This window comes from Colletotrichum fructicola (assembly GCF_000319635.2).
Source record: "Colletotrichum fructicola Nara gc5 chromosome Unknown KSG_Nara_v1_contig03, whole genome shotgun sequence".
In the NCBI taxonomy this organism is placed as follows: domain Eukaryota; kingdom Fungi; phylum Ascomycota; class Sordariomycetes; order Glomerellales; family Glomerellaceae; genus Colletotrichum; species Colletotrichum fructicola.
In genome coordinates this window covers 3,871,210-3,898,825 of record NW_027094053.1, presented here as the reverse complement: position 1 = coordinate 3,898,825, position 27,616 = coordinate 3,871,210, and the positions used below count along the sequence as shown (strand labels likewise).

The 27,616-nt window shown below is 53.6% G+C and overlaps 11 protein-coding genes across 11 annotated transcripts; 4 read left to right on the top strand and 7 right to left on the bottom strand.

Annotated features, from left to right (window-relative positions):
• Positions 1 to 155: 155 nt before the first annotated feature.
• Positions 156 to 1,490, bottom strand: CGGC5_v005907 (uncharacterized protein; the record flags this gene model as incomplete). The annotated part of the gene is made up of 3 exons (XM_066151580.1): positions 156 to 521; positions 587 to 1,136; positions 1,192 to 1,490. 3 exons carry the CDS (start codon positions 1,488 to 1,490, stop codon positions 156 to 158), a joined length of 1,215 nt encoding a protein of 404 aa, XP_066008978.1.
• A 2,088-nt stretch (positions 1,491 to 3,578) lies between these two features.
• CGGC5_v005906 (uncharacterized protein) lies at positions 3,579 to 4,704 on the bottom strand (the record flags this gene model as incomplete). The annotated part of the gene is made up of 3 exons (XM_066151579.1): positions 3,682 to 3,710; positions 3,778 to 4,389; positions 4,446 to 4,704. The coding sequence occupies 3 exons, from the start codon at positions 4,702 to 4,704 to the stop codon at positions 3,682 to 3,684; spliced, it is 900 nt and encodes a 299-aa protein (XP_066009059.1).
• A 1,475-nt stretch (positions 4,705 to 6,179) lies between these two features.
• CGGC5_v005905 (uncharacterized protein) lies at positions 6,180 to 7,041 on the top strand (the record flags this gene model as incomplete). Its single annotated transcript, XM_066151578.1, has 4 exons — positions 6,180 to 6,353; positions 6,408 to 6,662; positions 6,718 to 6,778; positions 6,866 to 7,041. The coding sequence occupies 4 exons, from the start codon at positions 6,180 to 6,182 to the stop codon at positions 7,039 to 7,041; spliced, it is 666 nt and encodes a 221-aa protein (XP_066009055.1).
• Positions 7,042 to 8,018: 977 nt separating this feature from the next.
• Positions 8,019 to 9,337, bottom strand: CGGC5_v005904 (uncharacterized protein; the record flags this gene model as incomplete). Its single annotated transcript, XM_066151577.1, has 6 exons — positions 8,019 to 8,376; positions 8,427 to 8,516; positions 8,568 to 8,941; positions 8,989 to 9,045; positions 9,100 to 9,119; positions 9,169 to 9,337. 6 exons carry the CDS (start codon positions 9,335 to 9,337, stop codon positions 8,019 to 8,021), a joined length of 1,068 nt encoding a protein of 355 aa, XP_066009058.1.
• Positions 9,338 to 10,356: 1,019 nt separating this feature from the next.
• CGGC5_v005903 (uncharacterized protein) lies at positions 10,357 to 11,379 on the top strand (the record flags this gene model as incomplete). The annotated part of the gene is made up of 3 exons (XM_066151576.1): positions 10,357 to 10,847; positions 10,895 to 11,232; positions 11,333 to 11,379. The coding sequence occupies 3 exons, from the start codon at positions 10,357 to 10,359 to the stop codon at positions 11,377 to 11,379; spliced, it is 876 nt and encodes a 291-aa protein (XP_066008980.1).
• Positions 11,380 to 11,540: 161 nt separating this feature from the next.
• On the bottom strand, positions 11,541 to 12,250 carry CGGC5_v005902 (uncharacterized protein; the record flags this gene model as incomplete). Its single annotated transcript, XM_066151575.1, has 5 exons — positions 11,541 to 11,555; positions 11,723 to 11,754; positions 11,841 to 11,924; positions 11,976 to 11,988; positions 12,182 to 12,250. The coding sequence occupies 5 exons, from the start codon at positions 12,248 to 12,250 to the stop codon at positions 11,541 to 11,543; spliced, it is 213 nt and encodes a 70-aa protein (XP_066008981.1).
• Positions 12,251 to 13,198: 948 nt separating this feature from the next.
• ESL1-2 (EST/SMG-like protein 1) lies at positions 13,199 to 15,277 on the bottom strand (the record flags this gene model as incomplete). Its single annotated transcript, XM_032027402.2, has 2 exons — positions 13,199 to 14,354; positions 14,400 to 15,277. The coding sequence occupies 2 exons, from the start codon at positions 15,275 to 15,277 to the stop codon at positions 13,199 to 13,201; spliced, it is 2,034 nt and encodes a 677-aa protein (XP_031876210.2).
• A 1,258-nt stretch (positions 15,278 to 16,535) lies between these two features.
• On the bottom strand, positions 16,536 to 17,887 carry AZF1-2 (Asparagine-rich zinc finger protein AZF1; the record flags this gene model as incomplete). Its single annotated transcript, XM_066151574.1, has 4 exons — positions 16,536 to 16,796; positions 16,843 to 17,016; positions 17,061 to 17,114; positions 17,162 to 17,887. 4 exons carry the CDS (start codon positions 17,885 to 17,887, stop codon positions 16,536 to 16,538), a joined length of 1,215 nt encoding a protein of 404 aa, XP_066008979.1.
• A 2,105-nt stretch (positions 17,888 to 19,992) lies between these two features.
• CGGC5_v005899 (uncharacterized protein) lies at positions 19,993 to 20,424 on the top strand (the record flags this gene model as incomplete). The annotated part of the gene is made up of 3 exons (XM_066151573.1): positions 19,993 to 20,047; positions 20,101 to 20,196; positions 20,243 to 20,424. The coding sequence occupies 3 exons, from the start codon at positions 19,993 to 19,995 to the stop codon at positions 20,422 to 20,424; spliced, it is 333 nt and encodes a 110-aa protein (XP_066009156.1).
• Positions 20,425 to 23,129: 2,705 nt separating this feature from the next.
• CGGC5_v005897 (uncharacterized protein) lies at positions 23,130 to 26,541 on the bottom strand (the record flags this gene model as incomplete). The annotated part of the gene is made up of 8 exons (XM_066151571.1): positions 23,130 to 23,281; positions 23,357 to 23,435; positions 23,893 to 23,921; positions 23,976 to 24,106; positions 24,866 to 25,108; positions 25,170 to 25,193; positions 25,318 to 26,418; positions 26,474 to 26,541. The coding sequence occupies 8 exons, from the start codon at positions 26,539 to 26,541 to the stop codon at positions 23,130 to 23,132; spliced, it is 1,827 nt and encodes a 608-aa protein (XP_066009160.1).
• CGGC5_v005898 (uncharacterized protein) lies at positions 24,668 to 25,160 on the top strand (the record flags this gene model as incomplete). Its single annotated transcript, XM_066151572.1, has 2 exons — positions 24,668 to 25,072; positions 25,140 to 25,160. The coding sequence occupies 2 exons, from the start codon at positions 24,668 to 24,670 to the stop codon at positions 25,158 to 25,160; spliced, it is 426 nt and encodes a 141-aa protein (XP_066009157.1).
• Positions 26,542 to 27,616: the final 1,075 nt, after the last annotated feature.

Below are 27,616 nucleotides of genomic sequence, written 5' to 3'. Positions count from 1 at the left end.
CCGGATGCAGAGCGGTAGCAAATGCTAAAGGAAGCTTCAAACTGTTCTAACACATTCACTACGTACAATTCTCTGTGTTTCCCAAATCAAATCCATTCAGCGCCACCAGTCTCTGCTCCCCTCGGCGATTCCCTCGCCTTTGCCCACAACTTTATTCAGTCGATGACAATGGGTGCATCTCTGCTTTTGCCCTCCTGCTGCCGAGGCCGCTTACTACCATCACTAGCGTACCCAGGGTGCGGAAGCTGCCTCTTCGCAGGACGTACTTCACCCGAGATGTCGGGAGATGAGGGCTGCGAGACGCCTTTCCGATAGTTGGTAGCGTAGGCCGGAAACATGGTCACAAACGACGGCAACCGGTTCTGGTCGGACATGGCGGGGGAGACGTCCTTCAGCGGCGGCAACCGGTTGTGGTTGGATATGACCGGATGAAGTGCCGTCGAATGCTGAAATTGTCTTGAGTGAGCGGCTTCGCCGCGTGCCAAAGGCTGAAGGCGTGACTGAGCATTCGCGTGTGAGGTCTGTGGCACGCTGGGTATCGGATGGCGGCGATACTTATCGGCTGTGTTGGTTGTTGGAAAGTCACCCGGTCTCCTGGTCTTTCAGACCCCGGCACAAACATCGGCGGCAGCTTCAACTTCGTCTCGTCTTCCCTTCTTTCAACTTCATGCCTCTTCTCCATGTCTTCCATGTCGACTTCACACATTCGAAGAAACTTCTCCTGGCGAAGGGTTCTTAGCTCTTCGATGTATCCGTTGATAAGTCTTGTGGAGTTGAGATCAAGACCCCATGTAAGAGCTTTGCCACGGAATTCTTCCAAGTCTTTGAACATCAACACCTCTGTCTGGCGCAATGACAGAACTAATCTATCCTTCTCCTCTTTTTGTCGGCTCGACATATTCTGCGTTGTTCCCATTGCCCTCTTCTGAGCCTGTACAACGTCAAAGCTTGTCGATGGTACGTTGTTGGGCAAGGCTGACGAAGCTAAGACTTCTGTAAATTCTCCAGAATAATATGTCTGGTTGGTTGTCTGGCGCATCGACATTATTGATGATGACTTCATCTGACTCGAGTTGTCTGACAGGTATGGATGTTGGTGAAGTTTACAGAAAAGTGTCGCTAGAGTGCGTTCGATACTGGAAGCTGTCAGGCAATGGTGCAAATGAAAACGACAAAGAAAACAGTGGCTACCTTGTTCGATTGTTAGGGTGTCTGGGAGACGAGGGCTCCGTTCCAGTGGTCCGATCTGGCCAGAGTTCGCTGCCGTGCATTTGCAAGAATTCGTGCGCCATCTCCCAGTGGTCCTTTTCGTCGAGGACCAATGAGCTCAATTCTTTGCCCTTTCTCCCTCTTTTGTTATGAAACGATTTCAAAAATGACCAGACAAGACGACAGAAGTTTCGTGTCTCGTGGGAATCCCCGTCGCCATATCCAAGCAGTTCTCGCAAACGTCGGATCTCCGGGATGTCTGGCTTTTTTGATATTTCCATTGTTACGTTTTGGCAGGCACTTTGATGTCTTGTTCGATTTTGATGACCGGGCTTGCAGCGACAAGCGTGGCTCTTATACACACACGACTCCCTCCGCAATTGGTCCACTTTGATATTCCTTCTTTACCTTTTCAAATCGCTTTCACAACTCAGTTCTAATAAAGGGAGAATGTTGTCCGAAATAGGTGCTACATCCGTTCATTTGAATCTGTTTATCACTTTGGGTGGATCGGCTAATATCCTCCACATGGTAAGATGGCCGCTGACCAGCAAATCCTCTCGGATCGGCCGCATGCAAGTCCGCTCTGTGTGCAAAGCTACCAGATAGCCCCTTTTTCGCCAGGCTGATTCTGATGAGTCCTCCTGCGGAAAGCTACCTGTCTCTACCATCGCTTATGGTAAGGTTTCCTCGGCTGATTCAAGATATGCACAGTTTTCCGTCCGGAGTTGCTCTTCATAAAGTGTGGGGATAAGCTTCAAGAGACAACAGGTGTTGGTGATCCAGAACATATGCGGAAGTTACCACTCAAAGATCGATGACTGTTCCGAGTAGAATTGTCGAGTCTCCTCTGCTCGCTCTTCAAATAACCCCTTTTTCCCTTCCTTTCTACACCGCATACACAACACGACCCTGCCATTGAGAAAAAGGTCTCCGAAATTAGTGTTGCCAGGATGTGTAATCATTTTTATCTCTTTCCCTCTTTGTTTGTATTGGTGATGATGTCTACCTACGAAGTCGTCGATCGACCAACGTATCTTTTCGGTCATGCCGCTTTGAATTCCACCCATGCGCAAAGACATCAGAGTACCCCTATTCGGACTTGCCGACCCAGACGAATCGTTCTTCGAGGAGCCTCCCATGCCCATCCTTCTTTGCAGAAGAGTTTCCTCGGTTGGTTCAGGGCATGTAAGTGTTACCGAAGAGACATTCAACTTCTCCCGGCCCGCATATTCAGGAGTTCTCTTGCAACGCCGCTGTTTGCAACTAAAGTCACTCCCTCGTAATAGCTACAGCTTTTGGGAGGGCCAAATGCCTCTGCGTCATGGGAGAGCATTTTATCTCAAAGGGCGATTGGATCCTTTGATTCAAACTTTAGGTGAGCCTAGACAGACAAAGACGACCACGTCCAAGTTGACCTCCAACAATCTTGGGAGAGTCAGCTTGTCTAGGCCGTGTGATGAAGGTGTCGAATTCGAGCTATTCAAAAACATGTGACAGGTCATTCTCAACCTAAGTCGCCCAGTGCCTCTCGGAGACCAGCTTCTGACTATTACCTTGCCATCATATGATCATTCACTATCGCACTTGTTGCGTTACCCAGCGCCGTCCGAACATCTCACGGGTTCGAATCCGAGTTCATCTCAACCGGGAGCGAAATTAACTGAAACACGTATTTTTGTGCTTCGTCTCGATTGTAGAGCGGCAGCAGATCTGCTGAATCTGATGTATTCTCATACCACGCGACTCTTGACAGATCGATGATTATTTACATTTTACTTGAAGCTGCAGCCATCTCAGAGCACCGCACCAGGTTAGTACTGGGATGGAAAACCCGGTTCCTTTCAGACATATGTGTAAGCGCATGGCAGTTTGACTGATTGCTGACCTCCATGCTCGCTGTTGTGTTGAACGGTTAGACATGGAAGTAATGCTCGCTTTGAAATGAGATGACCTACGGTTTGGGAGATCAACCTTGGGTTATTTGCTGAACTGCTCGTGCTGAAAATAATTATCCCGGTTTGGCTTGGGGGATAAGTTCGCTGATTCGGCAACAACACTTCGCAAGGACAACTACAAACATGACAAATGGGCACGTCAAGTCAGCGGCGTATATAAGGTCTGTCTCGGTTCTTCATCCTTCGCCGTGACATTCTTAAACAAGGTCGTCTTTTCGCTACTGATACGCGACAGGCAGATCCTTTAAGCCGGTGTGAACGCTCTACTGGAACTCACGAATGGCTTCAGAATTCCTATTGTGTCTTTTTCACGCGGTGTCATCATCTTAATGGGTGTTTTTAAGCTTGCTTGGGGCAAGAAAGCAACGGCTTCCAATGGATACTTGTGAATGATTAACAATTCCGCATAATTCACCTGCACCGCTTGCGTTTCTGGCGTTTCTGGCGTTTCTCGCGCTCCCTCAACTCACGCTCCTCGCGTTTATCACGCTCTTTGAGCTCGCGCTCTTTTAGCTTACGCTGCTGGGCGGCGTCGAGTTGAGCCTGTCTCGCGCGGCCTGATGGTATGAGTCTCGAGCTTTGCTGTTCTCATGAATGGTGGGCCACGTACCTATTTGTTCAACCTGCATTTTATGCGTCTCGGAAACCCAAGAATATTTGAGGGCTCGCTCGGGATGCACGGTCAGCAGTCCAGTTGATGTGTTAATGCTCTTATTGTCTTTGATCTTCAAAGTGCGCGGGTCGTGATTTCCATCGAAGACAAGAAGATTTTGGTTGTCCGTGACGGGAAATCGCCTTCCGAGTCTTCTGTATCGCTCCATCAGCGCCTGAGGCTTGCGATAAATGCCTAAAGCGACGTCCCGAGAGAAGACGAAGGCGTACAACTTCTCCATCTCGGTCCAAAAGATATTGCAGTCTGCGTGGGCATAGTCAATGAAATCGTCCTGCTCCGTGGTAAAAAAGAGTTTGCGACGAGGTCGGTAGCTGGCTTGAACTGTGGGCGAAAGGGTTTTATCGATAAGAGTGGAGGACAGTGTTTGCTTCGAACTTCTCGAATACGGGAGGCCAGAACCAGGTCTGCAAAGAGGTGAAGGGATGTGATGGGCGCTGATGCTGCTGGTGCGGCTGTGAGAGGAGAAAATGGATCTCAGGGTGGTCAAGCTGAGATCTTGTGATATCGGTTCTGGCAAAGACAACTGCGAACTCGCAGGTACCCTGACTACTGCAACAGCATCTTAGCACGCGTGGCTCAAGGCGAAACAGGGTCCATAGTCTCACCTCCTGGTTTTGCCCACCACCCACTCGGTGTCAGCGACGAAAGCTTGGGAATGGTTGCAGTCTCTGTGCTGTGACGCTGCTCTGAGGGCGACTGCGAAGATTCGCCGGAGATATCGCTGACCGTCCGATCAAATGATGCGATGCCTGGGAGCGCCGGATGGCCGTTCTGGCTGGTCCCTTGCGCGTGGACTAGCGAAGGCCGCGGGTATGTCCCATGAGGGTCTTCTTGAAAGAGAGGAAAGGCGGCCGTGTTGCTCATGCTTTTGACGACAAATTCTTGTAGGCAGGGATGATGGTTTCGAAGAGGCAACAGTCGCAGAGTGCGACAAAATTGAGGCAGTGATGATGAGAACGAGATGTGCACTGTGCGGGCTGCTTCGAGGATCACTACGATTGACAGACTCGCTTCCAGCCGGTTCTCCATAGAAGGGCAGAACCGTGGCACGCGGGGCAGTTGCCAAAATCAGTGCATAGAGATGCGTGGCTTGTGGTTGATTGACTCCAGCAAGGTCTTTTATAGTGGGCGCAGCGCTTACGCGAGGATTTGTGCTTCATTTGCGTCCCAAGGTTATGTAGATAATGAAGGCGGCCAAGGACTGCATGTTCTCTGCATGCCGCAGCCCATCGGAAGTGGGCTCAATGACCTGCGCAGTCCTCCTCAGACGCCGAGGGTCGGCATGCAAGTTGAGGTATGCTGGTTAGTCGCAGCCGATCTAGCAACCAGGGACACTCCTCAGCACGTTGCTAGCCGGTCCTGACGGCCGACCAACCAGTTATCGAGGCTCTTACCTGGAAGAGATATGTGGATCCGCCTGGGGTTGCCTTCCTCTGGCCTTCACAGCCCGCAGACGGTTGGCGACCGGCGCCCAGAACATGCGGGTGTGCCAGTATGGCGTCCGCAAGGCGGGAGACGTGCTATGACCCGGCAAGGGGCCATAGCACACTCCCTGTTCGTTCACAGTCGTTGGCCAATTTCGTAGGGTGTTCGCATCGGTGCACGTACTGTGCTGTTATTCCCCCGTGAAGCAACAGGCCTTGATCTCGCGGGTGGGGGTGTTCACCCTAGGCGTTAGATGGGGCTAGACGGATCTGTCTGCTACGCGAACTCCCAGCCACCATCCGTTGAGCTAAGCGCGCTACAACCCTCCAGGACCCCCAGCAGGGATGTAGGCCAGGGTTTACAGGTACAGCGAGAGGCTTGCTAACTAACATGTCTCTACCCACGCCGTGAGCCCACTGTACCGCAGTACTCTCGCTCATCAGTAGATTTTCCTGATGTGGAGCGAGGATCGGCAAGTGGTGGGCTAGTATGCAACCTCTTGGGGTGACCCGGCTCAGCAACGCCGCGGTTGGTCCGTACGATTAGTGTCACGGACGACACGTCGTGGTGATAAGCAATTTGCGAATATTTGCTGTCGATGGGCTGGGCCGCGTTTTTGCATGCTCCGTGGCAGCGACATGGATTGGTGGATACGGCACTTGGCGCTGCACAGCGCACGACGATAAAAACATTAGTCAGGGGGCCAAATGTGCAGATGTAGAGAAACAATGAATCTGGTTTAAGCGTCCTTGGAAGTTTGAGGATCGGCAGGCTCCTGTCGATTTCTCTGCAGAACCCTAGCAGCAAGCTTTGTTGGTGCTATGACTCAGTCGAGCGGCCGACGGTCTGGATACAATAGTCGTCGAGAGAAAGAAGAGATGTTGTCTTGATCAGTCACCAACAACAATCCCACTATGGCCAGCCCATCATACCAAGACATCATTCTCAGCTTCTTTGAGGAAAACAACAACCGACCTTCAAGTAATACAGATATCTACTCGTGGTTCTACCAAAACCTCCCAGACAAGGTCAAAGAGGTTGGGAATGGATTCAAAACGTCCGTACGCTCTGCTCTCAAAAGTTCCAGAGTAAGTTACAACTCAGACAGAGATCGTCGTTGTCCGCTCAATGCTGACCATCAGGGGGCCTTCACTCAGGACGAAGCCGGTCTTTGGAAGGTCGAACCTGGTTCGTGGCTCGCCAGCCCCGCCTTCGAAAACAGCCAAGCCCGATATCTCAAGCGTTCTGAAATACATGCGTGGTTTAATAGCCGAAAGCATACACTTGGAAAGGACTGGATCATCCAAATTGATCACGCAATCAAGCGGCTTCCACATGCTCTGATGGGGGGGGCGAAGCCCATGCTTCTTGGAAACGCAAAGCGAAATCATGTATTGGTAACTTTTCCAGCGGTCGGTCCTACATCATGAGAAAGTAGCTAAGTCGCTCTAGGTTTGCTTCACATGTCACATTGTTGGGAATTCGAGTTGCGATATCGACGGCTTTTCGTGTAGTCAGTGTGAAAAGGCAAATCTGTGTTGTGAGCTAGAAGCTCCCCTTTGGTGGATTGAAACGCGTTCTTCCCCCGACCTTTGCCAAGGCGATGACGATGCCGAGTGCGCGAGCGGTGACGGGTTCTGTGACTGGATCCCGGAGGAGGACCAAGCACTGCTCTCCAAGCTGAGTCCACGCCACCATTACGACAGTTTCAACTCATCGATCACAAACAGATCTAAGACCAGAGAGTTGCACCGTCTGTGTTATTTGATGAAGTAGATTGCTGAAAGTAGGTATTACTATTTTTGCGACGCGACCGCAATTTGATGGTTTGGCAATTCTTATCAAGGGGCCCATCGCGCGATGAGCTTTGCTTAGTTCAGTACCATCATGGCGTAGCAATGGAGGACTTGCTATATGTCTAGGTGCATAGAGAGAGGCAACCTTCCACTGAGTGATAGATCATAAGAAGTATCCGTCCGCCGGGCACCTTACCTCGGGCAGCTTGTGAGATGTGGCGGGCGAAGCACTGTTATGTGAGCTGGTAGAGCCAGGAGAATTTTGTTTGGCGGTATCAAAAGCCTGGAAGCGTCGTCTGTTCAAGTGATTGCACCTTCGCGTATGAGATTCGTTCACCACGCGCGATAACGAGGAACCATAACGTCTGGCCGGCTGGATTGGTCGCAGAGCATGCAGCAAAAGATGAGCTTTGATTTACAGTCTCGCAGATCTTCAGGCTGAACAATAAATATCCCGTGGAAATGCGTACGTTCCATTCTTCACCTTCTACTACCACGATTAGAGATTGTCTCATTCCGCATGAGCTGATGATAGTGTTGGATGGTTTTGCTAAGACTGGGAAGCCCAGTGCTTGCGATTAAGGTCGCCCTATCATGTTCAAGATGCACGTAGACCGGCGACCAGGTTGCGTCTTCGGTTCCATGTCCAAGTCGACCCCCTCGCGGTAATTCCCGAAGCATCGATATGACGCGCGGCGACGCCGTGACAATCGCCTTCGCCATATTGTCTGCCGGCGCCCACTCAATGACCGACCATACTAGATCATCGCGACGATAGTATCTTGCCCCAAATTATGTCTCGTTTTCCCCATGGCACGGGCCGACGGGCCAGTTTGTCGAGTCAGCGGCTGATAATCTGCAAGCCAGTCGGACCTCTGTCGTTCCTCGACCGTGGCTCACTTTACACCCTTCGTACGCCACTGCTGCCTTTTCCGCCGTGCTGCCTCACGGCCTGCCTCAAAACTGCGCTCTGTGCGGCCCGCCACGTAATGCCTCGGTGTCGTCATAATCCGTCGAGCTCATTGCTTCGCTCATGAGGCTTGACGATGCGTCGTTGATTGAATCAATGTACTTCTTCTGTGGCTGCCCGTCCCCGTCATCAATCAAGACACCTCCATAACCCAGTTCGCATATCTGAGTATCAAGCCAGTCCCGATTATTGCACGCGTGATTTTGGCTCGAGTGTGACGTTGAGGGGGTGTGAGGTAGAACGGCTTGGAGTGGTACGTCGGGCATTTGGAAGACAACGCGTTTTGGGCTTGATCTCACAGTGGGAAGGCAAGCACCGATCACATTCAAGTTGACCTCCAAGAACCTGCGAAGAGTCAGCTCGTCTTTCTCGTATGATGATTCCAGCCAACTCACGACCATGTGATGCCGGTGGCAACATCGCGCGCCAGGTCATTGTCAGAACTCGCGATTTGCACCAACACATACACACGAACGCACGTGGATCTGAGAAAGCTTTTAGCATCTGGTCAGCCGTCAGATTCCTGTGGGACGTACGTGAGGCCGAGAACCAAATAGGCGAGGAGCAATACTCTCTGAGCAAGGCTGTTTGTCATTAATTGATGGACTCTGTAAGCTGACAACGCAAAAAGCCAAATGCCCTTGAAGATGTCGAATGCAATAGCTGCAAGGAAGACCGGTTCCATCGGATGGCAAAACGCCTCAGAAGCAGTCTCCGAGATAACACAACCGGCTAGAGGTGCTGCGACTCCAAGAGCGTTGGCGACGATGGCGACGGTCGTCACTGCGGTCGTGGGATACTTCAACACGGGCGGCAGGAATTGATATATACTAACGCGCCGCAGAAGCAACAGAACGTATGTCGAGGAGAGTGACTTGGACAATACGAACAACGCCGTGGCCATTTTGAGCTACGAAACCTTAGACATGAGAGAGCTGATGTTGTCACAAGACGTACCTGAATCTCTGCCCTCACTGGTGTGATGGCCAACACCTGCATCACGATGGCGAAGATCTTCTGTCGTCAGCAGAAATCCTAGCGAGTGTTTCGATCCAGAGACGCGCTCACCAGCGACAGCCCTATGACTGCTTTGAGAGATGTCAGTCCGGCCTGCTTCAACCTCCCAATGTTACTCACCATTGTCCCAGCTTAGTGCCTTCCTCTTGTGCTGCTCGTACAGGCTGCGGCCGAACACACAAACACTCAGAGTGCAACCGGTGATGAATATGTATAGCAGCTTCCACCGATGGTTATCGATGATTGCGACGATGTTGAGGTCGTTCGGGCTGCTTGTGGCGTTACTCATCTTCGCGTGATGGCTGTTGTGTCATGTCCTTCTGGTCATGTCTCTGCCGGGTCAATGGAGAGTTATATAACAGCTCGGTGGAGCCCCATGCGATGTAGGCGCGGCGATCCAATGCCGCTGGGACCGCTGCTATTGAACGAACAGGGGCGTCCTGAAGCAACGTTCTGGAAAGGGAATGATGCGACATGGAACTAGCGGAAGCCTCACAAGTCATGAACCTTGCCTTGATTTGGGATCGGGGTGCGATATACTTGGACATCCGTCGATAGGTCTCCGGCGAATTCATGTCTGGCCGTTCAGGGATTCTGAGACCTACGGCAGCAACGACGGACGTCTTGAGAATGACATCCGAGTCTTGTCAGGATAGCACGTCTTTCATTGAAGACACATGCCGGCGTCTACATGAGCATCTTCAGCAGAAGACCGCGCCTTCTTGTGCCAATGTCTCTGTCTGCTAACTCAAAGTACTCGTGCTCACGTCCGCAGCTACAACCGAAAGCCGTGGGTTTTTTATTTTGCGTTTGAGATGCTCCATTATCCGTCACGCTGCTGCATTTGATCACTCGATGAGGCAGTTTCAACCTCTCAAAAAGCAGAGGCGTACATTGCCATGTCCATCCTCGCCAATACCACGGGAAGCTGACTAGAGAGACTGCGCGGTTGACCGACGGCCACCGTCTTCTACGCGGTAACGGCAACATTGAGGTGACATTCCCGGTTGCGTGCAGGTACATTCATGCAATACCGTATTGGAGCTCAGGTACTGCAAGCCACCAGCGAGCGCCCTATGGCAGGTCTTGTCGATCGACGTCTGCAGTAGTCCAAGGAACTCGACCAGCTTGCGAAGTCTGGCCGCTGCAAGTCTCATGCAGCCAGCGTAAGCGATGCATGAGGTCCAGCCAGCGGAACACCAGAGGATGCGAACGAGACAGGACGGCTCTCGCCAGCGCGTCCATTAATACCGCGCGAGTGCGCCCTCAAGAGATCGGTCTCGATCGATGTGAGATCACTGCGGCAAAATGGTGTCCTACATGCAACAGGGGGGCCTCCTCGTTCCTTGGACGGTCGTAGGCTTCGTCCTCATTTGTGCTGCCCTGTGGGCGCTCGATCTGTTTCCCATTCTTTTCTCCTCTTGGGTCAGCTATGACCTTCCGACAGAGATTGTCAGGTTGAAGCCAGGGCTGCTCGGCCATGTGGAGCAGCTTCAGGAGTTCTCAATGGACATCGTCGGCCTGTCTCTGGAAAGCCTCGCGACGATACTGTTAGACGGCTCCTCCAAACCGAGCGATCGCGGCTACATAAACAAAGCTTCTTGCTTGGGAACGATTGCGGGCGTGTGGTGCATCAAAGGCCCCGAGATCGTGATCGGAATCGCTTTAACTCTCTCCGATCCGTGGTATGCAATCCTTGCCGTACCACTCACATTGATCATCTGGAACACGTGGACATGGGCCTTTCGCGACCTCTGCTGTGAGTATGTGAAAGCGACGAGGGACAGACAGCAAGCTTTGTGAGTATCTCGATGACTACGAAAGATCCAGAAGCTGACGATAACAGCAAAGGAAACGATGAAGAAGAAAAATTCTTGTCACATGTCTGGTACCTCCGAGTGAGCGCCCAATTCATCCTGCGACGGCACGCATGCAAGTTTATCCAGTCGCTCCTGTATGATGTGCTCCTGCACCTCAGCAATCAGTCTGAGAACACCGTGGCGACTCGTCTGGGTCATCAGTTGAACTCGATTCACGGAACAATCCTGAAGTACTTGCAAGCCCAGGTGAATGCGAGCAAGATTCGGGAAGCGGCGCCCCCGTCGGATTTTGACATCCTTGCCGATTACTGGAAGCGCGTTACCGCGGGGATCACCCCTGAAGAGCTGTTGGCGTATTCTTCGGGTAGGATGGAGTCGCCGGATACGAGGCCGGCGAAGAGAGCAGCCGGGCCGGCAGATCTGGAGGCAGCGGCAGACGGTGCGGAGACACTGGCGGGACCCAGCGGGCCGCCTCCAGCGCCGACCTATCGCCGACAGTTTTGGAGCTTGATACATGTGCTGGACACGGCGCTTCGAATGACACTCGGTGCGTTCACCGATATGCCCGCGGGGGAGAGTTGTGTCTCCCGCGTGGCACACCTGTCAGGATACAAGACATTTGCGGAGGATTCGGCAACGGGAGCTGGGAGCCTCCTGTCGGTCTGTCGTGGCTCATGGGCTCGAGACCTGGCGCGAAGATGAGGTCAATACAGCTGCGTCTCTGGACGATGGAGGATGACGAATGATCCTCTCTATTTCCTCTGGATGCCTGCGTGCAAGACTGCGTCGGGGCTGCTGAGAAAGGTGGCAGTGGAGGCCAACAACCGCGATCAAATAGCAATGGTAGGCCTCACTTGCGATTCATCAGTGTCTTTTTCTGACCAGGCTGTACACAAAGTACGATTGCCACAGTGTGATTGATTGTGCTCCTCGAAAGCGGGCTGCCGATTTCGTCTGGGCTCGGAATGGTACCATCAGGCTGTAAGATGCGCCTCATGCATAGGAGTTCTGCGCTCAGTCTCGGCCCGAGAGATAGTCCCGTTGATTCGGATGATCCTGGTGCAATCCGTTAGCCAGACAGTGGGCTGCTGAATAGATAGAGATCACCCTCGTGCGACTTCTATCGGCGTCGGGTGCCGTGATGAAGGGAGTTCTGCTGGACAGTGTCACCAGAATCAACCGGGTTATCAGTTTGCGGCAAAGACGCCAAGTTCGACCGCTCCGAACACGAGCAACAAGTTCCGGAGCCATTAAGGCTGAAGGAACCCATCACTGGCGTCTGCTTAGTGTGGTCCAACGGTCGCCGGACCTACAATCTCTGGATGTTGCGTCGACGAGTCGCGCGGCGGCCTGCCCAGCTGGGCGGAAGTCCAAGCCACCATGCACACATCGCTGGTGTCTGAACGTCAGAGTCGGCCGACAAGTCTGGCAGCGCACCGTCGCGCCGTCATCCTCGACACGGCGTCATTGCTTTTTCCCGACACATCACCAGCATCAGGAAGACCGCACCTAGCCGGACGCTGCGCGCGTCGTGGACGAAGCTGCGGAGTCTGGGCGATCCCCAGAGGTGGGGCGCCCGTCGCAGCCCGCAGCAGATCGAGCCCCGGTCGTCGTCTCCACCGCCGCGCGCGGGCCAGTCGCGTACCCAGAGGTACCCTCTGCAGCCCATCGTCCTCGCATCTCTGTTGGGACGCAGCAGCTGGGCCGTCCAATTTCTGCTGCGACCCACACCCTCTCGTTGCAGCGGGGAGGCCATGCAGCATCCAAGCGACACGCCCAGCCCTCCCACACCACCCGCGCCACACAGCGGCCGCGGCGAATTCGGCCACCCACACGGCCTGCTGGTGCCTGCATGCATCGGCGAGTGCCTGCCCTGGGTGGCGTCTCTCTCGTCGGACACGCCCCTGCCGTTGTGGTTGGATCTGGCTCCACGGCTCCGCATGGACGCCAACAGCGTTTGTCACCCACCCACGTAAGGACGTCGTGTCTCGAGAAGAAAGCCATTTTCGTCTCACGACAACATGAGAACGCAGCAAATGGACCGCAGACGATCCAAGGCACACGGCCAATCATTGTGCCATGTGGCGGCGACTGGCCTGTGGAGGCCTGGACTCAGGGTGGTGGACGTCCGCCATGGCCATCCTGCGAATTGGGCGGAAGCTTTTGGCCGGTCATCTGAACGAGCTTGGACTACGAATCTGGACACTTTCTCATGGCTGCGAGACCAGTGTATTATGCCAAAATAGACGCCTAACTCCGCTGGCCCATGCCGCTCTCTGGTGAATCTACAACATGCAGCCACATCCCTCCAACTCAAGCTGACAAAGCACCTACGCATCCGGCATCTCCACATCGGGGCCGTTTCTTGCCCCCCCTCCATCGGGCTGCATCGGTGGATCACTACCTGTGTCCGAATCTGTCGGCAAGTTGGCAATCTCAACAGCATACCGCGGTGCGACACTGAACTGCCTCAGGTTCTTGTCGTACGTCAGCCATTTCCCTGTGGCTGCTATGCGGTTCCCCAACCAGAGACACCGGTTCTGCCTCTCTTCCATCATGGACGCCACCTCAAGATACTTCTCTTCGTCGTCGATCTTCGCGGCGGTGAACCAGTCGGCGGGGTAGTACTTCTCAACCCAGAGAAGGCCACGCTGGGCGAAATCGTCGGGTAGCGGACGTGGGCTTTCTTTCTCGTTTCGGGGAAAGGTCTCACCCTCGATCTTGTCAAAACGTGAGCAGTTGCCTACCAGCGTGTTGAGCATGAGCGAGATGAGCTTCCAGGGGATCTTGGATTCCATATGAGCCATGGCGACGGGGAATTTTGAAAGATGGAGAAGGAAGGATAGGGTGATGTGAAGGTACGGGATGACGTTGGGGTCACCGAAGCGGCGAAAGACGACATCGTGCGTGCGGCAGGTGAAGTCGAGAGCATCGAGGAACTTCCGGGATGGAGCGGCGGCTTCAACTTTGGGCGTATCTGGTTCGTCGGCGCGCGCTCCTGACTTGATTGTTTGCATAATGACGTTAGATTCGCTGCCGTACTCGAGGAGAGAGCAGCCAAGCGCGACGCCGATGTGGTACCCACTCTCCATCCATCGTCGCGTGGTTCGCCCGATGTGGTTGTCCAGACTACCGATAAACTCGTCCACGGAGGGTGCCAGTTGCTCTTGTTTGCGCCCAGAGAACAGGATACCGTGAGCTCGAACAAAGGCGGCATCGATCTCTTGGAGGCGTGTGGGCGATCCGTTGAGGTGAGGCTCGAACAGAGTCATGATGCTCTCGCGGGCCGAAACAAAGGGAATCGGGACACACAGACTCTTCGAGTAGTAGAAGAGCTGCTGGAGCGCATTAGGCCGCGCGAGGATGGCGAGATGGTGGTACAGTCGTCCCGTCGTGGGCGCCTTGTCGCTTGCTTTCGAATACCAATGCCTGCTGACGGACGTCCAAACTTCGCGGTCCTTCAGGTCGTCGTCTTCGATGGCCATCCTGCAAGGGTCAGCTTTTGCTCAAATATCTTGCAGCGTAACGTACCGATATCTCCCAAGATCGCCCAAGCACTCGATCCAGGTATCCTCAAACGTCGGCACCGTCTCGTACAGCAACGCCATCATCGAGTAAGCCAGATAGATGAAGTTGAGCATGTGCTCGAGAGACGCGGGCAGACGGTGCCGCAGAAGCTCGAGGAAGGAGTGGATGCCATGCCGCCACATACGCGCCGGCATCGCGTACTTGCTCGCCAGCCGCCTCAGCGCGGGGCTCGCGGACGGGTGCTGCGATGCCAGGAAGAAGTCGTGATGCTCATGCAGCAGCGTTCGGTGGAGCGCGATCAATGCCTGCCACTGCTCGTTGTTCAGCTTCGGGCTCGACTGCGTCGTTGAAGCTTGGGCATTGTCGACCTCGATGCATTTGCCCTCGACCATCACAAGACCAGCGTATATGCCTTTGACCTCGGCGACGAGCTGTTCCTGTGATATCGGGCGCGTTTCCGGCTGCTTTATCAAGACCTCTGTCTGGTCGACTTCAGGGCTGCGGGGATCAAACGATCCAGACTTCGAGGGCTTGGGTGACTCGGTATTGCCCTTCGGGCTCAACGGCTTCTCTTCAGGGGACCATAATGTCTCTCTCTCCTGCGGGACCTTACCGGCCCCTGGCGGCGCGCGAGCCCGGCTTCGCTTGGGAAGCAAGAATAAATCCTCGATTTCCCTTTCCAAGACTCTCTTTGGGACAGAGTTGACTGGGTCTTTGTCGCCACTCCTAAGCGTCCTAGATTGAGACACAGGACGCTCATCGCTTGCACCAGAACGCACAGAGGGTGCTGGAGTATTCTCTGCGGCAGGCTCATGAGATATAGCTGGCAGGGAGGGCGGCTGGCTTTTTGGAAGTTTTCGAATGATGGCCTCTCTAGTCATGATGAGCCTCCTTCCACGCTACGTGGGAGCAATTCTTGGACCGTCGAATAAAGTGATGTTCGCGTAATTGGTCCACTGCGAGTTTCGTGCGGAGACTGAACGGACTGAATGTTATTTTCGTTGGGAAAGGTGTTGTAAAGTGACAAAACAGTAAAGCTCATGCCGCCCTTGAGAACGCAAGTTTTCACGCCGGCGACTGTCCTACAGAGACAGGCTCGCAGCTCTTTATGTTCTGTGACGGGCAAACAACAGACCCAGTCGATATGGCGAAGCATCTTAGCGGCTGCCTTGCGAAATGCAGAGTACCTCTGAAGGTGGTTCGCAAACCACGCCGACAGGACCCAGGATCGACTTCCGGGCCTTCCATCAACACCTTTGCAGCGATGTGCACTCTTCTCATCACAAGTATGGAATTGAGTACGGCGACGCTGAAGCTGAAAACCAAACCAAACACGAATGCCCAAATGCGAAATTCGCCGGTTTTCGAGATGTTCTGAGCGAGAGAACAGTCGGGCGTCCCAGTGAAAGCCCAGCATCTTCCGTCTGGGATGCACATTGACCGAGCGAAAGGCAACCGGCGGGGCGGGTCTGGCAAGGCACACCAGCCCGGCCGCAGCTGCAAACAACACGAATGCACCAGGGCAATACTCTGTTGATGACTGATCTTGGGCTGAGTGCAGGGATGCGGCACCGAGCGATGCAACAAACAACAGAGCAATCCGCAGTATAACAGCTTACATGCAATCTGTGGAGCTCAGAAGCAACAGGGGTAAGCTGTAATCATGGCCCAGTATGCCAGCCCAATAGACACTCAGGATGGTTCCATATGTTTTCGCCCACCGCCTTATTACTCATGTCTGAACAAGTGTGGCATCGGATGCTATGTCCTGCAACACCGCGGTTCGTAAGCAGGTGCGTAGGGTTGTCAAGGAAAAACAAGGTCGGCCCCGCGGCAGCTAGGCGACACAACCACTCAGGTCACCACACGCTAGAGCTGAAGCTGGGCGAGCCACGTGTGAGCATTCACTCTGGGACAGGCTGGACTTTCTCATGGGGCATTTTTTGTTGCATTTCAAATCTAATCTCCAGGGCTTGCGGTGAAAGCCAAACTTATTACGTGAGGCGCATGCTACGATAGCAGTCAAACCCCAAGTAACCCTGTGCTTCGTTGTGGAATTGAGTTGTCTGAGGCAGACCATCATAGACGAGGCTTGGATAGTCGGTGTTAGCGGGCCAGACGGTGGCCACCTCACATGGCTCAAGTCGCTGTGATCATCGGCCTCGTCGGTGGACAACGTGCTGACCGAGATTTGCGGAATTTGTCGTTTTTGCTAGAGACGTTGGCAACCCTCCGACCCTTCCCACGGCCCTTGATACCCTGATTGCTGTTCTTGTAGAGATTTGCGAAGTACCAGTACATCGAGCGCTCGTCGCCAGAGAGGCCATCGATATCTGACAAAGATACAACCCAGTCTGTCAGCTCCATCAGCGTGTTCTCGTGGTATTTGTTCTGGTGGTTCTGTCACATGTTAGAGGCATCCGAACCCGCGATGAGCGCACCATACCTTCAGATTTCCCCTCCGCGTGAAGAGCTTATTACACTCATCCAACTTGCAGATAAATGGCTGCACTCTGGTGTGGGTGGCCTCATGACTCTTAAGTCTGCATCGTTGGGCGAATCTCTTTCTGCACTGCTCGCATAGAAACGGCTTCTCGCCGGTGTGTCGTCGCATGTGCGTCTGACGGTCAGCGATATGGACATAACCCGTTTCGGGTCACTCACCTTGAGATTGCCAGGCTGCGAGAAGGTTTGCCCGCACCGCGGCCAATTGCATGCCTGCACCGTTAGCTGGGGCTGGCTGGAAATGAACGGTGAGTACTCACGTATGGCTTCGCACCTGTGTGAGCGCGTTTGTGGGTGTGGAGATGAGCACTCTGGTAAAAGGACTTGCCACAGTCGTCGACATCGCACGCATATTTTCTTGCCTTCACGGTTTTTGTTGACTTCGCGGCCTCCTCGGCCGAGTACAAGACGGTCTCGGCTGTGGTCGAGTCACCCTGAGACTGACGCAAATCCTGTGGTGGCTCAGCCGTGACAGAAGGCGTCAAATCTGTGATCCGCTCGGAGTCGCTCCGCCTCTGGATAGCCTTCATTAGCGTATCGACGGCCGTGGTGAAGTTGACCTCCTTTGCGCTATGTGTAGGTTTATTGTACTTGACATCCTTGGTCTTTGTGGGGTTGCGCTTCGAGGCACAGTATGTGTACGTAGCCTCCCGCAGCGCTTCGCTTTCTAACTCGCCCGCGAAGGGGTCATGGCATTGGTCGTAGCATTGGTCGGCCCGCTGCTGGTACGCAAAGTGCGTTAGATCGCCATCATCGGCTGGGTCTGGAGCCGAGCAGAGGCTTTGGATAACTGCGCCGTTGTCTGGCATCTCGCAAACGTTGGGTAGAGGCTGGTAGAGAGTGTCCGTATGCATAATGCCGTACAGAGACAGCACTGCTTGGATATCGAACTGCCGGAGCGCATCGGGAGAAAGCAGCCTGGGACCTCCAAGCCACGGCGTCTCAACGGCAGGAAAGTAGCTGCTTTGCCCGATATCAAAGGCCATCGTTGCAATAATCAATCATGAAAGTAGGGTTTCGTATGCCTCCGGCTGGCAGCCATCCGCCTCTTAAACGGGTTTCGCGGAGCCATCTCCCAGGAAGGCTTGCTTTTTCCAATAACCTACAGTGGTACTGCACCAGGCTGGGTCCCACCAGACACACAGGACTAGACCCGGCCCGTTGCACCAGCCTTTGTCCCCGTATTGAGGCGCCCCAAGACTTCTCCTCTGCACGTGACTTTACATTTGCAGCGGATGTACTACAAGCCCATTTTGATGGCACCCACTTGCAGCCCCTGCATGCAGTACTCCAGCCTGGTGAGGCACATATTTTTACCACACCAACCACAGCAGCAGTTCCTACGACGCGCCACACCTAAGAAGATGTACGATATGAGCCTATGACGTGTGGCCATTGCACTAGGGTACACCCTGAGGCGTGCGCAAAGATCCTCTGCCGCGGTGACCAACCCTAGTCTCCCATCGATGAGTTGCGCTCGCGATGAGCGCGTAAGCGAGCGCTCTGCCCCTGTCAATACTTGCGCTGTTCTCTTCGTTCGCAAGACGGTCAACCGTATGCCTCCTGCGCCATCAGCAGGGGTTGACCGAGAACGGTGAGCATTGACGTATGATTTCTCGCCTGTACGGGCGCGTTTGTGGGTGTCGAGTCTAGTACTTTGCACAGAGATGCTAAAACATCGCACCTTGAGACTGGCGTAAACCCTAGGCGACCCAGCCTTGACAGCAATCGTTCCTGCTGTTTGTCTTCGAACGTCGACGCCGGTTTCCCAGTCATAACTAGGTGTGGATGCGACCGCAAGTTGGCTGGGTTGGCAGGGGGGTGTGATGATCGAGAGACCGTTATAGGGTTCTTGTACCACAGAACGACTTTGAACACGCAGTCCGTTATCTAGCGTCCCGCCAACGAAGAACGGAGACCGCGGGTACACTACCGTTTGGAGTCAGCACCGCTCGGTTATCACACGGTCGGGCTCATCCTGAGAAACCATGGTGGGCCACGGCCGGTAAGCCAGCTGCCTTGTCCGACAGAAAAAGGTTGTAGTTGCAAGAAGTAGCAATAGCAGCGAAAACCGAGACTTCCGGCTCCTAAAACAGTCCCGAGAGCCATGTGCTCCTAACACTTGCCTTTCCTACCAGCCTTCGGTGGCATCACGCCTCTCACCCACCCAAAAGGTTAGCATAATGAACCCTTGGCCAGCTCATCAGCCACATGGGGTTTGTATGTGGTGGGGCGTTTCAGGACCTCTACTATTCACGTGACCTTGCAGTCGAGCAGATATTGTGCGAAGCATTTGCATGCTATCCTTGTGCAGGCCCCACCTAGATTTCCGGCTGCACAGTAGGTGTAGTCAGTCACACGGCAAAGCAAACGTGCTTTTTCCCGCGATGGACACTGCCGCTCCTCGGTAGCGAGCGCAGCGTATTCCGCGGTCATTCGATCACCGTTGCTGGTCGACTTACCAGGCTCTGTCGGCTCGATCGCTCGAGCGATGGTGCGCAACGCTAACGTAGTGTGGCATTATCACGTGCGATGTATCTAACAGGAGGTTGTCGGCTTCGGTACAGGCCGTAATTTCCCGTAATAATACTGCTTGCCCACCAGCGTGCACCGCACGCCCCAGGCCCACATCTTTCCATTCCACCTTTCCATTCCACCTTTCCATTCCACCTTTCCATTCCACCTTTCCATCCCACCTTTCCATTCCATCTTTCCATTCCATCTTTCCATTCCATCTTCATCCATCTTTCCAGACAAACGCGGTCACGCAGCTATGTTAAGCGTCCCAAGTATTCTAAAATCTATGGAGGAACGGATGAAATTTCTAAATTTTCCCCTTGAGCAGAAACAAGTTGACGCTGTACGAACGATTCTCCAAAAGCTCCAGACCACAGATGGCCTCACAGGATCAAACAAGGCGCGGCACAAGAAGCGCCGGGCAATTCTTGACACCATCCACAAACAATATGGCTCTGCTGGTTTCTTCTTGTGTATTCTCGCCGTGTCCTATACCGTGCTCGGAGAGGTACGCGACGAATTTCTCCCCTCATTCGCCACTTGGTGGAACCAAGTGACTCGCCCACCACAATTCATGAGCGTCGTTAGACAGCTAGCGGACGAGGAACAGTACAAATCACTTTACAAAGGTACCACCAGATATGACCAATTGTAGTAGGCATTAACTTAAATCGCAGGAAAGATGATGCATCGAATGCCACTGGTGACACTGCCGAACAGGATAGAGACGACAGTCACCGCGTTGCCAGTATGGGAGGCGTTCCCGAACTGGTTGATGGTAAGCGTAGACATGCAATCTAGCGAGCTATTCTTACCTTTGACAGGTCCTCTTGACGGTGTCGTGTACACACTGATGCCGATGGATGTCATCAAGATTATCGTCAATGGTGGTTGTGCAGAAATCTTCTTGACGGTCCCCGATAATGGCGCTCCCCCATTTGTATCTTTCAAATGCCCTTCTGGCCATGCCCGAGAATTTGTGACGGAAAGACGACAGTTTATGTAGATTCGCTCTTGATGATTCCAATTCTACAGTGCCCAAAGCAGGTGTGATTTTCGGTTTTGTCGGGTAGCAGGACAACGAAGGACGGCGGCTCTCCCTTGGTCAAGATGTGGCCCGTCTCTGTATTTTTAGCATCATAGATGCGTATCTGCCCTGTGGAGGAGGCCACATCTACCACAATCGCGATGCAGTCTTCGTCACTTATGTCGATGTCTTCGTGCGCGCAGTCGTTCCATGCGGGCGCTTTGCACTGCTTTCCTGTCTGTTGAAAAATCAGTCATCAATGATGTAGTGTTCTGTAACTGTGGAAAGCCTACATGTTTTGCACATTCCTGGGCGATCTCGGAATCGGTACTGGTCTTTCCCATGGAAAACCTGTGGCTCATGATCGGCTAGTCATCAGACGTTACTCTAGAGGAATAACTTCAGTCTGTCGTAAAGGTTTTCGTTGAGCTGTCAAAGGGACGGTAGAAAATAATTCAGTGTCCATCTGGCTTGCAGGTCATGTCGACCAATGTGCCCAACGTCGGCGCCGAGGGTCGGTTAGGCACACACAAGATTTCAGGCTTGATGCATCCCCCGCCGGAGAGGAACTACTATAGTCCGTCGAAGATCGGTTACCTTAGGCCCGGCTCTCTCGGGGCATCGTATGGCCGCTCCGCCCCCCGCATATAGCCGGGCTGGCCTCAAGGCCCGCCCATCCTTAATACATTCTAGCCTTATGGGCGTTCCGTCACGCAACTTTGAATTCCATCTTCCATTCCATCTTCCATTCCATTTTCCATTCCATTTTCATTCCATTTTCCATTCCATTTTCCATTCCAATTTCCATACCATTTTCCATTCCAATTTCCATACAATTTTCCATTCCATTTTCCATTCCAATTTCCATTTCAATTTCCATTCCAATTTCCATTCCATCTTCCATTCCATTTTCCATTCCATTTTCCATTCCATTTTCCATTCCATCTTCCATTCCATCTTCCATTCCACCTTCCATTCCATCTTCCATTCCATCTTCCATTCCATTTTCCATTCCATCTTGTTGAGCATCAATAATTCACATCAAATCATCACAACAGACCATGCCAGGTATACAGCCTATGAGGCTGACCCGTCGATCTAGGTGATGCGTTGCACTTGTCAGCTATGGCTTAGATTTTGACAGGCCTAATAAATTCATTGCAAACAGGGAAGACGAATCGCGATAAAATCCTTGATTTTCGGTCCAGTGTATGTGGTACTAGTGTTGAGGAGACATCACAAACCCGATCAGTTGGCTCTGACAAGGCCTGTACCATATGGTCCTCATGTTCACATCACCATCCCCTGGCCGCATAATAGGCCTGCTCTGAAGACATGCGGATATAGTCGTCCTCAGACTAAACATAGCGAGGTATCATCGTCAATGTAGGCGTAATCTAACTTGGTGGCCGGAGCTTCGTATGCGGCAAAGATACACATGCGAATGGCTAGCTTCATCGAGGGCATTGGAATTAACACCAGAGGGCTGAGAACCATCCCGACATTGCTTTTCCGGTGCTCACGGGTCGCAGGACCAGTTGTCTGGCGTCCCTGGTCGTGGGAATCTCTTGGATGTCTTCTCTTCGCCTAACACGCAAGGCCTCTGATCATTACATAGTACTAACTTCAACTTTCGCGTGAATATGGACCCTCCCATCCACTTGTAAAGCCAGCTGCATGCCATGGCCTGCTGAACGGCCACATCGGCTCTGGAACGTCCCCGTCAGCCTGTTGCCACCCTGGACGGGACGAGATCCTGGCGCCCCGGAGACATGGCGAAGGTACGCAAGAACGCAACGACATACGAGATGCGAACCAGCACCACGCAGGACCGACCTCGTGCATGCCGGAACGCTTGATGCAGCCGGGCAGGTCACCACGCATGCGTTGGCGAGCCCTCGAGGCGTCCAGGAAACCTCGTTGATATGTTTTCTTTGCCCGAGAAGCCCCTGCCTGTTTGGTACATGCAAGGCCTCTGATCATTAGATAGTCCTACTTGCCCTTTTCACCTCAACATCGACCCTCCCACCCACTGTGTAGCCGGCTGCATGCAATGGCCTACACCCAATGGCCATGTCGACTGCGGAACATCCAAGCCAGCCTGTTGCGACCCTGGACGGAACGAGATCCTGGTGCCCCAGGGACCTGGTCAACGCGAACGCAACGACAGACGAGATGCGAATCAGCACACCGCAGGACCAACCGTATGGAGAGGTGTTTGACGCAGCCGGGCAGGCCATCCCGCGTGCGTTGGCGAGGCGCCAGTACACCTCAGAAGAGATTGCGAGACTCGCGGAGGTAAACGAGAGGCGGTACGGACTGCATCATACTTGCCAGCTCCCTTCCAACAGCCAGATGCCGACCTTCGTATGACACTCTGCTGGAAGGCCAACTATAAATTGTTATGCCCGTTACTGCCTTGTCAAGCTTCTCCTGGCTCCAGACCTCAACAGCCTATACACCAAGTTGGAAACCACAGCCTGTCTCTTTCCGACACCAGCAGAGCCATCCCTTCATTAGCCTCCAGTCCGCCACACAACCCAGGCCCGCCATGCCCGAGTCAGATACCACCAAGAATGACGCTGCGACAGGCGAGAGTGATCCTCTCCACCATACTATCTCGCTTGATGATTTCGTGGCGATGGGCATGCACAAAGTTCAGGTAGCTGACCGTGCTTGAATCTCTACGCAGCCTGCCTGCTGACCTGTCCAGAGCAGAGATCGAGGGTCGAGCCCGGAGCCGGCGCCGAGTGAGTCGGAAGGGGGGACGGGAAGAACATGAATGGCAACATTGCGGATTTTGGTGTGCAGAGGGCCTCGATGTATTGTATGGCTGCTGGAAGCAGGCGACAGTGTCAGCAGCGCAGGGAACTATTTGAGTTGTAATGAAGATCGTTTCACAGAGCCTTACGCGATACCACGTGGAAGGACCTCCAGACCTGGAGCCCGTTGTAGCTGCCGAACTCATGCCACCCGCGAACTACGATTTCCTTTTTCCCTTTTCCGTTGTCCGATACTAATCGGCCGAGCGAACCAAGGCGTGCTCTATCCCGATGACGGCCCCGGCCTCATCGCAGTTGTCGTGACGGCTGCCGAGACCACGACCGCCACGCGAGAGGCACGACCGGCGTTAACGTGCACAGAGCGAAGGGTCGGAGAAGCCGCTGGATTCCAATGAGTCGAGTAAATCGAAATAATCTTTGTCTCCGTGTATTCGCCTAGTCGAGTCTGAGGGGTCAAGACATAGTGGATGATGCTTTATAGATGTTGAAGATGATGTTTTTATGCTGGTGCTTTGTTATTAGCAACGTAGGATTGCCGAATAAGGCCTATTGTTTGAAGTCAAGTGTCCGAAGTGCCCCAGCCGGCGTGGCTACTGTGTGTCGTGCAGCTTCTGTCCATGCTGCAGCGGCTGCGCTTATTCTTCCGCCAGGCAGACAGTCGTACGTCTAAGCCCTTAGCACCAGTAGCCGATGCTATTGTGTACCTTTTGTCAAAGCCGCAGGAGACCGCGCTTGATGTAAGCTTACCCTCGAGAGATCCGCGGTCGTTACTGATGGCAGCGTCACCATGCTGGAACCCGCGGCTAAGAATACGGGACGATGCGTAATCGCACGCAAGCCTCGTGACTGTTTGTGCGCCCAGGCTGTCGCAGTGCAAGCTACGGCGTCAGAACAGCAGACCATGTCCAACGCAGAGGGCAGCTGTGTCTGCTCGTCCGGCACAAACGTAAGCAACGGCATCACGCCTCGGCAGATGTCTGCTTCTTCAGAAGTCTGTCTTCAGGGGGTCAGTGTCAGGAGATCTCAAAATACTGGTGCGACAAAGTCGGCAGTATTCAGTTCTCATTGGAATCGTAATGGACTGGCCTGATTCATGATTGTCGTAGGAAGTCGTTCGAAAGAGTAATCTGAGCAATGTCGGTTTGCTGACGTCAGCCCAATTGTCGATAACGGCTCGGCGCCACCTTTCCCCGAAGTTCCATTTCGGTGAAAATCCGGCTATCACATGACAATATGACCCACACTACGAATGCCGACAATTGCTCGGTCCATTTCCTTTCCCATCTTCGCCCCGGAAGCGCGCATCACCGCTCCCCAGTATCTCTGGTCAAATCCTCTTCGATCTTCGAGTATCGATGTTTGCTGATAGTGCGATACCCTTCCTCCGTTGCCCTCAAGAAGGCTAGCTCGTCAACCGTTCCGAATCGAACCACGTCCAGATGAACCCGACGCATGCAACGCACGATGTGGTATACAGCAAGCCTGGACTGCAGCCTCTCGCAGGCGAGTTTAGCCAGGGATTGGAGTTTGACAGCACATACGTCGCGGAAGGCGGGACGGAGCTCAGGCTGTACAGGTGGAAGGAGGAGCACTACCACTTGACAAAGCGGTACATGGAATTCTACGACGCGACGGACCTGAAATCCATACTGGGCACCACCAGTCCCGAGAACGGCGCCCTATGCCACCGCATCAAATCGAAACTGAAGGGATCGGGCCTGCTGTCGCCTAGCAACTCGACAATGTACCATCCACAGCTGTTCGAGCTGCGAAGCGGCACCCACTGGATCGCGTCAGACCGCATGGCTGTGATCTTCTTGTTCGGCATGGGAAGTAACAAGGAGGTGCGCGTGGACATTATGCCGAGAGACAAAGGATCGCTGGAGCCTGTGGTAAGCACGATGGCACTAGGAATCGGCAGCGTACTGCTAGTGTACGGACCATATGGATGGCGGCCATGTTGCCCTGTCTTCTTTCTCTATATGATGTATGATGTTGTATGTTCCATGAATCACACATGATATTATATACCAACGGACGGAATTCGCAATGTGAATCAAAACGTAAGGAGCCGGCGGATCAGGCCCACACTTGGTCCATCTTCATCTGCTGAAACTTGTTGGCCGCGCAGCTGCCTGCGCAGGGGTCGGTATCAGCGATAGGGCACAGGAACACGCCGCGATCCCGCTCCGTTCCCAGCGCTGCGGTGTTCCCTATACCGCCGCCGGACATGATGCCCGAGAACTGCAAATGAGTGTCTCTCCAGAAATTGCCGACAGCGACGGTGTTATTGTAGCGGTCGTCCCTGAGGACCTGCGACATGTCAACGGCCATTCTTCCGGAAGCAGGTGTCGTGCCGCCGCGGTCCCTGGCGAAGCTGGTGTCGCGTTTCCCCTGACGGAGCGCGAGTCCCATCGCTCGTTCCATCTCAAGCTCAGAAGGCCGCGCAGATCCGGCGATACGCTCGAGGTCATCGCAGGTAGTCGCCCATGGCCCATCCAGGCAGCCTTGAACACGCGAATGGGAAGTATCGTAGTCGAATTTGAAGGCTCGGTTACCCGCATAGAGCCGCGCCTGCGTCTGGGCCCAGGATGGTTGGGTTGATTGTACGTTGAGTTCTGGAGCGTCTGGAGGGGATGGCTGGGGATATAATGGCTGGTGTTGTGCGCCTGGAGCCGCCACCAGCGGTGACTGTGTGTTTAGAGTTGTTGCTTGCGGGGATGGTTGCCTTAACAGTTGCTGCGAAAAGGCCTCAGCCATGCCGCCTCGAACGCCTATCTGCTGATGCAGTCTGTGTCCGACTTTGTTGGCATGAACGTTTGTCGTGTTTAGAGGCTGCGCATCCCAACCTGTGCTGCCTGTCGTTGAGTTTGAAGGTGCTACTAAAGGACCTGTTGCAGCTTGATAATAGGTGTATAGTCCATCTGGATAACGAGAAGGCGTATTTTGGCGTTGCTCGGCATGAGATGTATCGCTCTCCGACGTGAGATCTATGAGTTGGCTGTGGCGGTCTCTCTTTTTCAGTCCGTCGGGGTCTTCGTTCTTTAGCTTCCCGTACGTTGTGCTGATCCGTTGCTGTAAGTTCTGCTCGATGGCTTTGAAGTCGTTGGCGAGTCCTCCTAACTTGCTTAGTTCGCTGAAAAACGTGCCGTGAGCCTTACGAGACGGGTCTACAGGCACCGTGCGATATCTGGAGCGAAGGTTCAAAGTCAGACATTTATCAGAAGATTAGGTAAATGACTAACCTCGAGTCGCCCCCTATCTCGACACAACTGGCTGCTATCATGCCTGGAGAACACTTCTCAGAAATCATAGCGGAAGTGCGTCCAGACTGATACCAGAACTCGTATTCAGCTGCGACATCTTGGTGGAGTTCTGGGTAAACTTCTTTCATGCGCTGTAGGAAGTCGTCTTTCTCAAAATGCCCCCACGTGTCTCGCGCCCAGTAGACCTCAGCAGCTATAAGCCTGAAGACAATTCGCTTTGATATTGTGTCTGCATCATCACGGCGACGCTTCGGTATGACCCATTCTGCCGATTTAGAGAAGTCTACGGACCGATTCTCTAACCTTTCCCTGCACTCTGTCAACACAGAGTGAGGGTCCGCTGTCTCGCGTTTTCTCTTCCCGCACCGCGTTGACGTCATAGCTTCAGGTCGGGGTCGTTCAGCCCCAACATGTTCTGTCTTCAAGGCGGTCTGATCAGGCTGAGGAAAAGGAGTCGACCTACTGTAAATGAGACGATTAAGCTAGAGAGAGATGTGACGGACGGACCTGACGTGGAGGAGGGAGAATGTCGTCTGTTCCTGTGCCTCAGGAGAACTCGCTAGTCAGCCAGGGGCATTAGCGTGGCGTGGGTATGCATGGATTGGTCCTGACCCGGAACACCTGCTCCTTTGGTCCATTTCAGACGTATTTGCGAAATGAACCAAACAGGCTAGCGTTATGCAGTCTCCCTTGCAGACTACGCAGCAGAGCCGTGTTCCAGCCCACCATCAAGCCACGCTACCCCAATCGGTCCAATTCGTAGTTATTTGCGAAATGGACCAAAAGCGTTAGCTTGATCGTCGCTGTCCTAGTCATTTGCTACTTCTGCTACTCTTACACCACCACATCTCCCCTGCCCCCCGGGCACATCCGCAGTAGTGTATTATGCAGCAGTCTTTCTACCCCTAACGTATTACTACACTATGTAGCCAACTATGACCCTTGCTCCGTTGCGCGTTTCTACCCACATGTGGCTAAGCGGTGCATTGACCAGAGACGTACTTCGTGGCTTCGCAGCTGCACCTACCCAGGCCTTCCATCGATCGCTCCATCCAGCTGTCTCTGAGCCAGCAGTTGGTCTCCTGACCCACGCTGCAGAGATATTCCCAGGCTGATGAGATT